This window comes from Melopsittacus undulatus, chromosome 9 (assembly GCF_012275295.1).
Source record: "Melopsittacus undulatus isolate bMelUnd1 chromosome 9, bMelUnd1.mat.Z, whole genome shotgun sequence".
NCBI classification, from domain to species: Eukaryota; Metazoa; Chordata; class Aves; order Psittaciformes; family Psittaculidae; genus Melopsittacus; species Melopsittacus undulatus.
In genome coordinates this window covers 726,236-740,465 of record NC_047535.1, presented here as the reverse complement: position 1 = coordinate 740,465, position 14,230 = coordinate 726,236, and the positions used below count along the sequence as shown (strand labels likewise).

Below are 14,230 nucleotides of genomic sequence, written 5' to 3'. Positions count from 1 at the left end.
TTTTTCCCTACTAGGACTACACCCATGTTATTATTCCCTGCTTCACAAAGTTCTCCTCTGGAAGAGGAGATGCAATTCATGGTGATAGGTCACACAAAAGACCTATTAGATCATCCTACCCCTGCCCTTCACCATGGCCATCTCCTGGGAGAATCATTCCTGGCTGGAATGCAGGTCAGGGATCACCCTGAGCAAAGTACCCCTCAATTCCAGCCTGGGATGGCCTCCAACGGGGAGACAGCCCTGGCTCTAGATGTGACCACTAATAACACTGCTTACTGGTGTGACTGGTACCTCCTGCTCCTGACTCCTGATGCAGGGGACCCCATACCATTGTTGGCACTGGCACAGGAGTTGTCTTCGGACCCAGGTGGGTGGTGGGAGTGTGGTAGAGGGACCTGGAGCCCCTTCTCCCTGTGCCCAAAGCATCGTGGCACATGGGATGGTTGAGCACCCACTTTGGTATCTCAGAGGTGAGCACCAGTGAGGGGCATGGGCTCCTTCCCAGCTCTGCATTGGCTGTGCTCCCATCCTGACACCAGTGTCTCTCCTTCTCTCCCAGTGCTCTGCCACGTGTGGCAATGGGACCCAGAGTCGCCCTGTTTACTGCAGCAACAGCACTGGAGCCGCCTGTGACCCTGCAGAGAGACCCAGCTCGGAAACTATTTGCTCCTTGCCACAGTGCCAGAAGTCGGATGGTGCCAGCACGGACTGGTCTGGCAGCGGCTCCTCCAGCAGGGAGATGTTTAATGAGATCCATTACATTCCCAGCAAGCACATGCCTAAATTTAACCCCTTGATTCCAAGTATTCCCGAGTCCAATGATGTCAATATCATCACTGAGGAGGACTTCTCAGCCAGGAAGGGAAACTTCTTTGTTGATGATTTTTACTACGATTATAACTTCATCAACTTCCATGAGGATCTCTCTTACTATCCCTTCACAGAGGAGACCAAAGGTGAGGAGCCTAAGCCAGGGCTGAGCACCAACGATGTGGATGTGCCCCATGAGATGCCAGCTGATGTCCTGCACACCCCTGTCCTGGGAGGAGCAGCGAGTGAGAACCATCTGGTGACCAATGAAGCCAACACTTCTGCTCCTGTGCATGGTGAAGGAGAGATGGAGCCTGAGGGTTTTCATGTCAATGACCTCCTGAGTGTGGTCCCTGAGGATGCAGGAACTGCTGTTCCCAGATACAGCATCCCCAGCTCTGGGGGGGAGGAGGAGGATGTAACACTTGTGCCCCGCTCTGAGCGGAGCACCCAGAGCACCATGAGCCATAGCCAAGACCACCAGCCCCTGGATGAACCCTGGGGAGCTGTGCCAACAAGGACCAGCGCTGGGCAGGATGCTCCAGCCCAGGGCATCGCTCCCCAGGCTCCTTCCACAGCTGATCCCTCCCCATTGCTGCCCACTGACAGCCATGGAGAGCCAGGGAGCCGTGGTGAGGGGCATGGGAGCACCCAGGGGATGGGTAACACCAACAGTGATGGCACAGAGCAGGAAGGGTGGGAAGAAATGCCAGAGGGGACAGTGGGCACACACACAGTGCCAGCAGCTGAGGAGCAATCCCATGGGATGGAGGGTGCAGATCTTCCCTTCCCCACTCCTCAAGGACCACGGTGGGAGATGGAGGTGGGAAGGGAAACAGGCAGCACCCATCTCCCTGCAGGTTCCTATGCCATGGGTGCTGGTGGTGGCTCTGCAGGGCAGCCAGAGCTCCATGCCCCCACCTCCCTCACCTTGCCCCCCTTGGTGGCCACTACAGCCTCTCCAGCAGCGATGTCCTTGTCCCCTGGCATGCCCAGAGCAGCCACCCAGCTCACCTCCAATGGCCTCACCCAGCAGGATCCCCCAGCACCAGCCGTGCCCACAGCTCCAGCTCACAGCCCTCCTGTGCTCCCAATGGGAGCATCAGCCTCAGAGTCCCCCCCAGCATGGACCATGGGGGTGTCCCAGCACCCGGAGCTGGGATCACTCCATGAAGAGCACAGCTCCCCTGGTTCCCCACTCAGCAGCACCTCATCCCATACCTCATCAGGGGAGCACTCACCATGGGCAACCTCAGGGACATTTGCTTTCCATGGTGGGGACCACGAGTTATCCCAGCCCACCCCTGTGCCCCCATCACCCTGGGAGGATGAAAAGATGGAGAAGGAGGAGGCTTTGCTTCTACCATTGACCACCGTGGGAGCCACTGTGATGCCCAGCTGGGAGGTCGGGAACTGGAGCGAGGTATGTGTTGGGTCCTGTTAGGTGTGATGTGGTTGGGATGGAGGGGAGAGACCTGTCCCTCTCCTGGCAGGTCTCTGGGCATTGCTTTTGCATGCAGAAAACGTGCATGGCTTGTGCCGGTACTTCTGTGGTTTCATAGAATCAGAGAACCAGGGAATGGTTTGGGTTGGAAGGGACCTTAAAGCTCATCCAGCTCCAACCCCTTCCACTGGAGCAGCTGCTCCAAGCCCTGTGTCCAACCTGGCCTTGAGCACTGCCAGGGATGGGGCAGCCACAGCTTCTCTGGGCACCCTGTGCCATGCCAGGCAGTGCTGGGCACGCTCCTCTCTCCACACCATCCCACAGCCCTGGTTTTATGGGCACCCTCCCGATGCCTGTGGGTTCCCAGGAACCCCTGGGGTCACTGGTCCCCATCCTTGTCCGGAGGCAGGCACAGGGCATGGGGGGCAGCAGGAGCAGCCCATGGGGCTGGCAGGAGAGGGGAGCATCAGGACCCATCTCCTGTGTTTCAGTGCTCGGTCACATGCGGCGTGGGTGCGATCTGGAGGACCGTGCGCTGCAGCACCGGCACTGATGCTGCCTGTGCCGCTGCCAACAAACCTGTCCCTGCTCAGAGGTGTTCCCTGAGACCCTGCTCCATGTGGCGTGTGGGGAACTGGAGCAAGGTAAGCGGGAATGTGGCCTGGGAAACCCTGGCTGCTCTGCACTGTTTGCAATGGGGTTGGGTGAACCTGGTGGGTTCAGCAATGGGGAACAAACCTCTTTGCTCTGGTGGCTGCTGTTTCTTGGGATCATCAGTTATCCAATGCGTAAAGACTGTTGCTGTTACAGCTGGAAACCAACTGTGTTCAGAGGGATGGTAGTGACACACTCAGAGCTGCCTGTGCTGGAGAAAGATGCTGAGCATCAACCCAACCCAGCCCAAGGCAGGGGGTCTCTGTGGTCAGCTCCCACCACCAGCCCTCACTGCCCATCCCTGCCTGATGCCTGTGTTCTTTGCAGTGCTCCAGGAGCTGTGGTGAAGGCACCAGGGTCCGGGACGTGCACTGCATTGACACCAGGGACCAGCGGCTGCTCCGGCCCTTCCACTGCCAGGCTGTCCTGTACAAGCCTCCCGCACAGCTCCCATGCCAGAGCGCACCGTGCCTGGACTGGTACACGTCCTCCTGGAGAGAGGTGGGGGCTGCTGGGCAGGGGTGAGCCCGGGGGGCAGTGCCAAGCACTGGGCACAAGCAGTTCCTTTCCTCTCTCCCTCCATGCATGCTCAGCATCTGCTTGCCCACAAGTCATAGCACCATGGAATGGTTTGGGCTGGAAGGGACCTTCAAACTCATCCAGTCCTAACCCTAATCTAGTCCCTAACCCTAACTCTAATGGTTGCCCCGAACCACATCCAGCCTGGCCTTGAGTGCTCAGTGCCTGGGGAAGAGCTGCCTGCAGGGATGGGCTTCACTGGAGGCCCCCAGTCACTGCTGCAGGCATGCGGCAGGCTTAGCATGTCCTTTCACATGCAGCAGGCTTAGCCTGTCCCTTGCATGCAGCAGGCTTAGCCTATCCCTTCGCATGCAGCAGGCTTAGCCTATCCCTTCGCATGCAGCAGGCTTAGCCTGTCCCTTCGCATACCTGCAAGGCTCCAGCAGCAGCTGCAGTGGGGCTGCTCCATCCTCCTGCCTCCAGCAACCTCCGGAGCAGCAGGGGAGGCTGCAAAGGGAGTGCTCCATGTGGGCAATGGGGTTGGTGTATCCACAACGTGGGTTTGCAGTGCATCTCCCAAGACCCCAATGCATGGAGCTCATTGCCCCCCCATTGTCCATCCCCTCCCATGGCTGTGTCTCGGCAGTGCTCGGAGCCGTGCGGCGGTGGGGAGCAGGAGCGGTTGGTGACGTGCCCGGAGCCGGGGCGCTGCCAGGAGCCGCTGCGGCCCAGCACCACCCGGCCCTGCAACACACACCCCTGCAGCACCTGGGTGGTGGGCTCCTGGGGAGAGGTGAGCACAGGGCATGGAATGGGGACCCCACATCCCAACCGGGGCTGCTGTGGGGTATGCATGGGGGTGATGGGGTTGCCCTGGTCCTGCAGTGCACGGCTCCCTGCGGCGGGGGCATCCGGCGGCGCCAGGTCAAGTGCATCAACACCAAGACGGGGCTGGCGGAGGAGGACAACAGCCTCTGTGACCATGAGCCCTGGCCCGAGAGCACCCAGAAGTGTAACCCGCAGGACTGCGAGAGCTCCGAGCCGGGTAAGCAGCGTCCCATGGCCCTTCTGCCTGTCCCCAATGGGGAACTGGTGCTGCCTGCAGCAGGGGGGTGATGGGAGGAAGGAAAACCAGTCAGCCCACTGGGAAGGGATGTCTGTGGGATGATGGAGGGGGTGTTTTGGACATGAGTTGTGTAAGGCTGGCTCAGCTAATCGATAATTAGGTGGGAATGTTATAACCGTCTATAAACGTCCGGAGTGTTCGGGTCTCAGGGGCCTGAGTGTGGCTTTTACTGGCACTAGTGTGAGCTGGGATGTGCTTGTGGGGGGCAGCCGTTCTTCAGCATCCTTGGGTCTGTCTGTGCAGTCTCTGCAGTGAGTTGGTGCCATGAGAGCCATGCAAAGTGCTCACAGGTTCATGTACTTGCTCTGGCTGCAGCACAGACACTCACTTGGCTTCTCCTCTTGCTGTCACTCAGAGAGGTAGATCCCAGGGCACAGGCAGTTCCATATAAGCCAGAAATCTGTGGGCTGCAGGGGGTTAACAGCACTTGAAGGGAAAGCTGTGTAATGAGGGCATTGGATGTTATTGGTACAGGATGCACAGCTCCATGCAGGTTCCCTCTGCAGCCTGGGACATCCATCCTCATCCTGTATCCAGCTGTGTTTCTCCTAACACCTATCCTGGGGAGGGCAGAAGCATTGGCTTTGGTTACCTAGGATCTGGAGACTGACTGCTGCCCATCAGGATGCTTTCAGCCATCAAACCTCTCCTGCTGGTTTGGCTGCAGGTCCCTCCTGCCTTTGCATGCTGTTGGGGAGCTCAGCACTTAGGAGATGATTACTGAGGCTCACTCCATCAATGCTATGTGGTTCCGGCTGCTTTTGGCAAGGGCAGGTTTCCGTGCAGGGTTTGCTGATGGGAGCTGTGCAGCCACACAAGCCTGCACCAGAGAAACCACTCAGATGTGTAGGAAGCACAGAAATAGATGTGAAAATCCTGGATTAAGGATGACATAAATGCTCTGGCTGCAGCCCAGGGCAGGAAACGCCTCTTGGAAACACAAACAGCTCCTGCCAAAGCATGAAGAGGAACAAGCCTTTCACATGGCAGGAAATCACAGATGTGTAAATCCACAGGCAGAGGCTCCCAGAAAAGGCATGAGCATAAACTCCAGCCCCTTCCTGTCTTCTAAGGGCTCCTCACAGCACGAGATGAATGCAGGCTGGAGTGATTGTTGTGTTCGTGTTAGGAGCCTCTATCTCCTCTAACATGGGGTGCACTGATACCAGTGCAATCATCTGTTTGCCCCTGTGAGCAGCCGTGTTCCTGCAGGACACACAAACACAGTAACCCCAGTAGAGTTTGAAGGTTACAACCATCAGCAGCTGGAGTTTGACAGCGATGGAACAGATTGAACCCAAATGAACATCTCACCGGCCATGATGGAGCACTGAGCCCATCAGGTACACGGATACCTCCGTGTGATGCCTCTGTGAGGGACCAGGGACATTCCTAAGACAAGGAGCTCAAACAGATGCTACTCCAGGGCAGGAAAACCTGCATGAGCACTGAGAGCTGCTGCCCTCACCTTGCTGTCAAAGCCCTGCAGCTCCTCCCTGGCATCCAGACAGTGGGGAGGACATCACTGTCCCCCTGGCAGCACAGCCAGGGCAATGGGAGCTGGAGCAGCTTTGCTGGTGCTGGGCAGGGCTGCGGGGAGATAAGAGCAGCTCTGGCTCAGGAAAGCCTGTTGCTGTGTGATTTCAGTGTGCCGAGGCCGGGCCGAGCAGGGCTCTCACACCCACATCGTCATTCCCATTACCAGATCATTTCTTGTAAGTCAGAGCTGGAAACCCCCCCCAAGTGTGTTTATTGCTGGGCTGAAGAATTACCCTTTGGTTTATGGCCATCGTGGAAGGGAGTGGAGCAGCAGGTCCCACGTGAGTGCTCGGAGATACTGGTGCTGGTGCATCCAGCAGGTCAAACACAGAAGCAGCAATTGCTTCACATTGGAGGAGGATGAAAGGACAGGACAAAGGGAATGGCTTGAACCTGCCCGAGGGGAGACTGAGCTGAGCTCTGAGGCAGAAGCTGTTCCCTGGGAGGGTGCTGAGGCGCTGGCACAGGGTGCCCAGAGAAGCTGTGGCTGCCCCATCCCTGGCAGTGCTCAAGGCAGGTTCAGCACCAGGGCAAACCCCTGGTGCCCTTTTCAACTGCTGCTGTTTGTGCTGCTCTGGGCTCACGAGTCAGGCTCTGGGTGTATTTCAAACCTAATTGGCAATTAAATGTTATATTCCTGCTTGCTTTGAGTAGAGAAATGAAATCCTCCATGGTTCTGCCTGTGCCTGCGCTTGGCCACAGGGGATACGTGCTCAAAGTGATTGCAGCAAATTCCAGTTTTCTCTGTCATTTGAGCACGTAGGTCTGTGTCCAAGTGGCAAGAGAGAGATGTGCTGCTGGAGTCAAGTGCCCTTTACTTACTGCTAACAGGTGCCAATGGAAAAGGGATGCCTGGGAGATGATTCCTTGGGTCTTGTTACATGTAGGACAAATGATGCTTCTTCATCGGTGGGAGATGCTTCTCCCATTGCATATATCACAGTGGACCTGAGCAGGGTACAAGAATCTGCTTCTGTTCTGCCTGGTGTGTGGATATGAAGCACCGTGGGCAGGCACCCAGGGGACACCTCTCACCCAGCCTGGCAGGGAGGAGGCAAAGCCTAATCCCAACAATGCAAGGTTAACCCCTGCTTACTTAGGAGACTCTGGAGTACATCCAAGGCACATCCAGGGAGGATACTGCCCTTGAAGTGCTGCAGACAGAGACAGCAAAGGCACAAGTGAAGGAGTGGAGCTCAGGTACTTGGCTGGGGGATGAACCATGCTCAGCCACCACAGTTATGTTCTAGGGTCCTGCATGGGGTCAGTTTCTCTCGGTGTTGAACTAGGAGGGCTCAGGGATGCTGCAGGCTCCGTTCCCATCCTGGTCTGTGCTTAGGAAAAGGCTGAAGAAGCAAAGACTCCGTTGGTGGGTCCCGGAGCTGGCCTGGCTGGGGGAAGCTCTGGATGCAGCGTGGTCCAAGGGCTGGGATTCGGGAGCATCAGGCAGGTCATGCTCAGTGACCCGTTCCACAGAGCTGGCTTCCTCTCCCCCTCCCAGTCATGGGAAGCAAGGGGAGCACAATGAGGAGTGAAGGGAAGGTCCTGGCTTGGCTGCAGCTCTTTGGAAATGAGAATTCCTCTCTCTTGGATCCAGGGACTCTAGAACTGGATAATCCCCTCTCAGCATCTTGGAGAGCAGCAGCATTTCCTCCTCCCTTGGTGGGTGCTATGGGGGGTCAGTGGGAGCTCTGTGCTGGTGCTGAGACGTGCCGGGAGCAGCAGGGCTGACACCATGCAGGCAAACCTGCAGCTCCAGTGCTGCCTTCAGGGCTCATTCCCAGAGGAGCTGCAGAGCAGGAGCCTGGGATAACGCTGCTTAAACCTGGCACTGGCTCTGGGAGCATCCTCAAGGGCAGAGGTCAGCAGTTTAACTCGCTGGTTGTGCTGAGCTCAGCTCTGAGCTCGGCCTAGCCCTGTTGGCCCAAAACCTGCTCTGGGAAGTTTATGTTCCCCAGCACAGGAGTAAAAGCTTTCGGGCTGGATGGCAGAGCTGAAATGAAACTTAAAGCGGCTTCCAATTGAAGAAACAACCAGAGAAGTGGGGGGCTCAGCCTCCAATGAGGGGGGGCTCAGCCTCCAATGTGCTGACTGAGCCTGGATGCTAAAGCCCTGCTTTAAGCTGTTTCTTTAGAGGAGCATTTGGCACCGGCTGACAGAGCCTGTGTTCAAATGAAGTGTGAGGATTGCATAAAAAGATTGTTAATAGGAAAAACCCATCAGTAAAAGGATTAAATGTAACATGGGTCAGTTCTGCAGGGACCTCTGTGGAGAGCTGACAAATGAAGTGCTTATTACAGCTTCCCTTGCCCAAGAGCAGATTCCAGAGTAGCTCCGCCAGGATTTCAGACCTGAGCATGACCCCGCACGCATCCAGCTGAGGCGCTGCATTGACCAGAGCCTGATGTGGGACCGCAGCTCCCCTTGACCTCCTGCCATGGCAGCACACTGGGATCCCAGTCCCATGGCAGGTGATGGAGGGGTTGTGGCACCGGTGGTGGCTCTCCCCCAGCCTCTGCTCAGCCCAGCGGGATCACACCTCTGTGGATAACATGGTGTGTGAAGAGCAGTAACCCCATGCAGGACCCCGATGGGCTTATTCACACTGTGCATGGCTCCAGGTAGTGCAGGGACAGAGCTTCCTATGGGCACCCAGCGCTGGAAGGGATGGGAGAAGAGCCAGCCCATCACCTCGGATCCTGGAAAGCAGCGAGAGGCCCCAGCAGCCTCACAGCTCTTTCAAGGGAAGGCAGCTTGGTTGGGATCCATAAATAGCTTTCTAGGAAGGCTGCTGCGATAAGGGAGGGCTGGTGCGCAGGGACCAGCACAGCAGCAGTGACCTGCACATAGCATGGTGCTGGCAGGGAGCACCAGCAGCATTCCCAGCCTTCCAGGAGGGATTTTAGCTGTGCTCTAAACACTGGGGAGGTTTTGCTGCTGTTACACTTGTTCCATGCACTGCAGTGAATAATGAACCCCGGAGCACGCCAGTGTCTGTGCCTGCCAGGAGCAGCCCAGTTCTCTGTTTCTCCTATGTAATAGCGCTCCCAATCCCAGCACCTGAACCACTGTGGGTTATAAATGCCATGGGAAGCTCAGGTCGGGCAGGTGGGGGTTACCCAGCGGTCATGCCCTGGTGAAGAGTAAATGATTACTGAATGCTGTGGGAGGGGGGATGGATGAGGGCAGGGAGCTGTGGGCAGGGAGCTGAGGACAAGGAGCTGTTCCAGTGCATTTCAAGAGCCATGGAATGGTTTGGGTTGAAAGGGATCTTAAAGCTCCTCCAGTTCCAACCCCTGCCACAGGCAGGGACCCCTTCCACTGGAGCAGCTGCTCCAAGCCATGTATGGGTGTGCTCCAATGTCCTAGTGCAGAAGGGTCCTGGGGGTTCAGATAACGCTATGCAGAGCCCCAGGGATGCTCCCAGGGAATTCCATCCCTGAGACCCCAATGGAGCATCACATGAGCAAACTCTTCCCCTTTCCTGAGCGGCTCTGGCTCAACCAGCAGGATAAATCCGCATTGTCCCGCAGCTCCCAGGGCTTGGAACAGCCCCCAGGCCGGGATCCTGCTGCGGGGCTGGGATCCACCACTCGATCCCAGTCTGGAGGCAGCTGTTGGATCCCACAGCACTGGAAAGGAGCAGCTTCTGTGTTAAAGGGTCTGTCGAGGGCACAGGGATGTTATTGTGGGGCAGAAAGAGCTGTGGCTGGGGAGGAAGAGAGGAAATACCTCTGCTGAAACAGGAGGTTAATTTTAGAGCCATGGACAGACCTCCCTGTGGATGGGCTGGGGGGAGGGATCTGATTGAGATCCCAAAGGGGGAAAAGTCTCTGCCCTGTATCTGCTGCGGCCCTGTGGGAATGGGGGCAGGAGCCTTTCCCTGAGCACAGCCTTTGTTCCCAGAGGGGTCGTGGTCACTGAGAGCTGCCCCTGCTCCATCCCTGTGCTTCCCAGATGGGAAGTGTCCTGGGAAAGAGAAAACCCCTTTTTTGCCCCATTTCGATGTGTGCTTAGCACGGTCCCAGGCAGAGGGTGCCCAGGGAGAGGCAGTGGAGGGGACTGGGGGGGATGGCCCAGGGGAGCACCAGCTCTGTCCTTGTCAGACACAAACTCAGTTATATTGATCACTTGTATGGGAGGTAAAATCAGAGCTGATGAGTCTCACACAAGGGTGAGGTGTTGGAGGCTCAGGGAGGTGCTGGAGGCTCAATGAGGTGCTGGAGGCTCAGTGTGGTGCTGGAGGCTCAGTGAGGTGCTGGAGGCTCAGGGAGGTGCTGGAGGCTCAGTGAGGTGCTGGAGGCTCAGGGAGGTGCTGGAGGCTCAGGGAGGTGCTGGAGGCTCAATGAGGTGCTGGAGGCTCAGGGAGGTGCTGGAGGCTCAGGGAGGTGCTGGAGGCTCAGGGAGGTGCTGGAGGCTCATTTTGATATAGAGAAGAGAAGGAGGAAGCTAAAAGTTAAACCAAAGGGACTCCTTGTCCTTATGAACAGGGCAGGCTGGTGATGGGTCTGTGTTGTCTGGTTGGTGATGGGTCTGTGTTGCCTGGCTGGTGATGGGTCTGTGTTGCCTGGTTGGTGATGGGTCTGTGTTGCCTGGCTGGTGATGGGTCTGTGTTGCCTGGCTGTGATGGGTCTGTGTTGCCTGGTGGTGATGGGTCTGTGTTGCCTGGCTGGTGATGGAGCTGGGAGCTGCTGGGGCTGACACCTGCAGGAAGGGAACCAGACGATGGATGTGGCCTCTCAAAACAAACACCATGAAGGAAAATGAGCTCTCTCAATGCTGCTGTAGGAGGAGGTCTGGCACTGAGGAGACAGCCCTGCTGTTTGTCACCTCTCCCCAGCCTCCAGCATGGACCCTCCTCGCCAGGAGCTCAGCCCCACTCACCCATACCCAGCCCCAGTGAGGCCACGTCTGGAGCTCTGTGTCCAGTTCTGGGCTCCCCAGTCCAAGAAAGACAAGGAGCTACTGGAGAGGGGCCAGCGGAGGCCATGGAGCATCTTTCCTATGAGGAGAGATGGCAGGAGCTGGGTCTGTTAGTGTGGGAAAGAGCGAACTGAGAGGGGATCTCATCAGTGCAGGTCAGTATCTGTTTTCAGTGGTGCCCAGTGACAGGACAAGCAGCAATGGCCATAAACCAAAACACAACAAGTTTCACCCCAACATGAGGACAAACCTCTTTATGCTGAGGGTGGCAGAGCCTGGAACCGGCTGCCACAGGCAGTTGTGGCACCTCCCTCTTTAGAGCCATTCAAAACCCCCCTGGGTTCCTGTGTAACCACTCTGGGTGGCCCTGCCTTGGACTGGATGATCTCCAGAGGTCCCTTCCAACCCCTATGGCTTCGCTACCCTGAGAAGATGCTGCAGGATGTTGGTACCCAGGTGAAGGTGGCTCTGCCGTCAGCGCCATCCATCCTCATCTCTGCCAACCACCCCAGTGCTCACACCCCACACCAGTGACACCATTCACACCTCCATCCTCTCCTTTGTCTCCCTCCAGACCTCACCTGTGAGCGCGACCGCTTGACGTTCGCCTTCTGCCAGACCCTGCGGCTGCTGGGCCGGTGCCACCTCCCGACCGTCCATGCCCAGTGCTGCCGGAGCTGCCGCCGGTATGGGCCCCGGGACCGCGGGGATGAGCGGACGTCCCGGAGGTGACAGCACCATCCCCATGGACCAGAAGGACCCGGGGCAGCAGAGGGAGCCGGGTCCCACCAGGACTGGGGGCTGTGCCCCATTGGTGCTCTTCCACCCTGGGGAAGGCTCAGTTCTTGTATCTGTGCTATGCTAATGGTGCTCGACCATCGGTCTGAAGTAAGGTCTGGTGTGGGCTGGGTGTGCGGGTCCCACTGCTCCCATAGGAGGTGATGGGGCAGCTGGACCCTCTGCCAGGGTCATGCTGCTGCTTTGGGGATGGGAAACTGAAAGCAGCAACAGTTGTGGAGAGCTCTCAGCCATGCTCATGGTGCTATCATTTGACACTCTCAGCCTCTTGATGGTGTTGGCAGGCCAGCACCAACCCCCTGACCCTTACTGTTGTTTGACGTGGCTGAAGGAGCACCCGGCGCTCCACAGCACAGCGACTGCTCGGGTTAGAGCATTGCCTTTATTCCTTAAGGGACTTGAAGCTGACAGCCCATTTCTGTAACGTGCATTAAAATGTTTACCACTGAAGCTAAACAGCTGTAATGTAAGATGTGGAGACAGAGCAGAGGAATACAACACTGGCTTCGCTTACCCCATGAGGCCAGAGCTCGGGGTAGGTGCAGAGGCTCCATCCCCTCATCTCCCCATTGCTGGCTTTCTCTGCTGAAGCCATTGCCTGTATCCTTGCCCAGGTATGGTCAGGGACCCCAAGGCATGAGCGAGATGACAAATGGGTCTGGAGTCCCACAGTGGGTGTGTTTGTGAAGGAGGGGAACGCTGCTCTGCCCTGGTGGGGAGCAGCAGAGCACTCACGTGCCTGGGTTTCTGTATGCAGTTGTGGTGTAGCACTTGAATGGTTGGTTAAGGTGCTTTTCTGTGTTCTTACAAGCTAAACCCCTTTATTCCTGCATATATAGATTCACCTCTGTTAAGTTTAGCTGACTGTTTTAAGTAGAATATCCAATATTGCATGAAGAGTGGCACTCAGCCGGTACAGGCAGTGCCACGTGTTAACCCCTCCTGTCTTTGGGAGGATTTGCTCTTGGGTTGATCCCTGGAGGAGGGTCAGGAGCATTTAGGTAGGAATCCCTTTCTGTGTTACCCTTCAGGCTATGAGAATGGCCAAAACTGGGAGTCCACGAGAGGGATCCTGGTTGTGTTGAAGGCTGGAGCCCAGCACTGAGCCCGCAGCTCAGGGTGCATTTCTTAGCCGGTGCTGCCAGGAACAACACTGAGTCCCAGAATGGGAAATTCCTGTGTGTAATTTGTATGTAAAACACAAGCCAGGACTTCACCATTTGTGTTTTATTCCTTTCCAACACGGTGTAAATTTGTACGTTACAAGAGCCTGTGTCCTGTCCTGGTTTCCTTCACACCAGCTCCATCTGTACCGTGCTTCTGTCACCCTCCCAGGTCATACAGCCACTGTGTGGGGGTTAATGGCTACAGCTCATGGGTGTTAAATTGAACAGTTACTGAAGGAAATAACAGGGTTTCAGGGTTTCTCTTCCCCATGGCACATTTGTCCCTCAAAGCACAGTTAAGTGCAGCCGGTTCAGGCCCTGGCAGCAGCAGAGGGATGGTTACCCTCACTGCAGTAGAAATGGGATATCAACCAGTTTGCATCTGAGCATCACTGAAAGCTGTGGTTTGCAGCTGGGGTTTGTGTGATTAAAACCTGAGCTGGGTGGATGGGGAAGATGCTGGTGGACCGAAAGGCTTCAGTTTCTGTGCTGTGTCCTTGCTTACAATGGCTTTGCAAAGCAGTTCATTGCAGTGGTAATGGTCCTGGTGAGCATCTCCTGCAGTAGCTGTCTGTGCAGAGCAGGTCGGGTCCCTGCAGCACAGGGGATGTGGTGATGCACCGGTCACGATGAGAACCCCAATAGAGCCTTCCCCTCTGTGCCTCCCAAAGAGCCCAGACAGAAGGGAAGCCCTAAATCATGCTCCTCATTAGCAGTACAGGATGCACGGTGACCAGCACCATTCACTTTGTCATTCTAAGATACTTTTGGTTCATTACTTCAGAAAGAGCCATTGAAGAGCAGCGCTGCGGAGCTCACATGCTTCATTTGGCACACAGTAAAGGGGGGATTCCCCTCATTGTGAGCTCTAGCAATGGGGGTGTCCAAGTCTCCCTGACCTTTGGCCGCTGGGTTTCACTTGGCCTGCTTGAAAACCACTGGGTTTCTCCACTAGGCTGTGGGAGGTTGCAGGGAATTGTGTTCTTGCAGCGTGGTTGCCAACTCCAACTGGGTTAACTGGGGCTGAGGGCTGGGGACTGAGGCAGGAATGTACATTTATCCAGAGTTTAAACAGCCACCTTGGCTGGGTGACTGGGAGATGGGTGACTGGGAGATGGGTGACTGGGAGATGGGTGATTGGGAGATGGGTGACTGGGAGATGGGTAACTGGGAGATGGGTGACTGGGAGATGAGTGACTGGGAGATGGGTAACTGGGAGATGGGTGACTGGGAGATGGGTGACTGAGA

At 56.5% G+C, this 14,230-nt stretch overlaps 1 protein-coding gene across 1 annotated transcript in view; it reads left to right on the top strand.

Moving 5' to 3' along the window:
- The window catches only part of ADAMTS7 (ADAM metallopeptidase with thrombospondin type 1 motif 7), a 37,471-nt gene extending 24,402 nt beyond the window's left edge, over nucleotides 1–13,069 (top strand). Inside the window, exons 19-24 of the mRNA XM_034066381.1 lie at nucleotides 563–2,236; nucleotides 2,749–2,901; nucleotides 3,239–3,412; nucleotides 4,077–4,223; nucleotides 4,316–4,475; nucleotides 11,593–13,069. Coding sequence (XP_033922272.1) covers nucleotides 563–2,236; nucleotides 2,749–2,901; nucleotides 3,239–3,412; nucleotides 4,077–4,223; nucleotides 4,316–4,475; nucleotides 11,593–11,750 — 2,466 coding nt within the window. The 3' untranslated portion in view covers nucleotides 11,751–13,069. The remainder of the gene's footprint in view (nucleotides 1–562; nucleotides 2,237–2,748; nucleotides 2,902–3,238; nucleotides 3,413–4,076; nucleotides 4,224–4,315; nucleotides 4,476–11,592) is intronic.
- The last annotated feature ends 1,161 nt before the right edge of the window (nucleotides 13,070–14,230 follow it).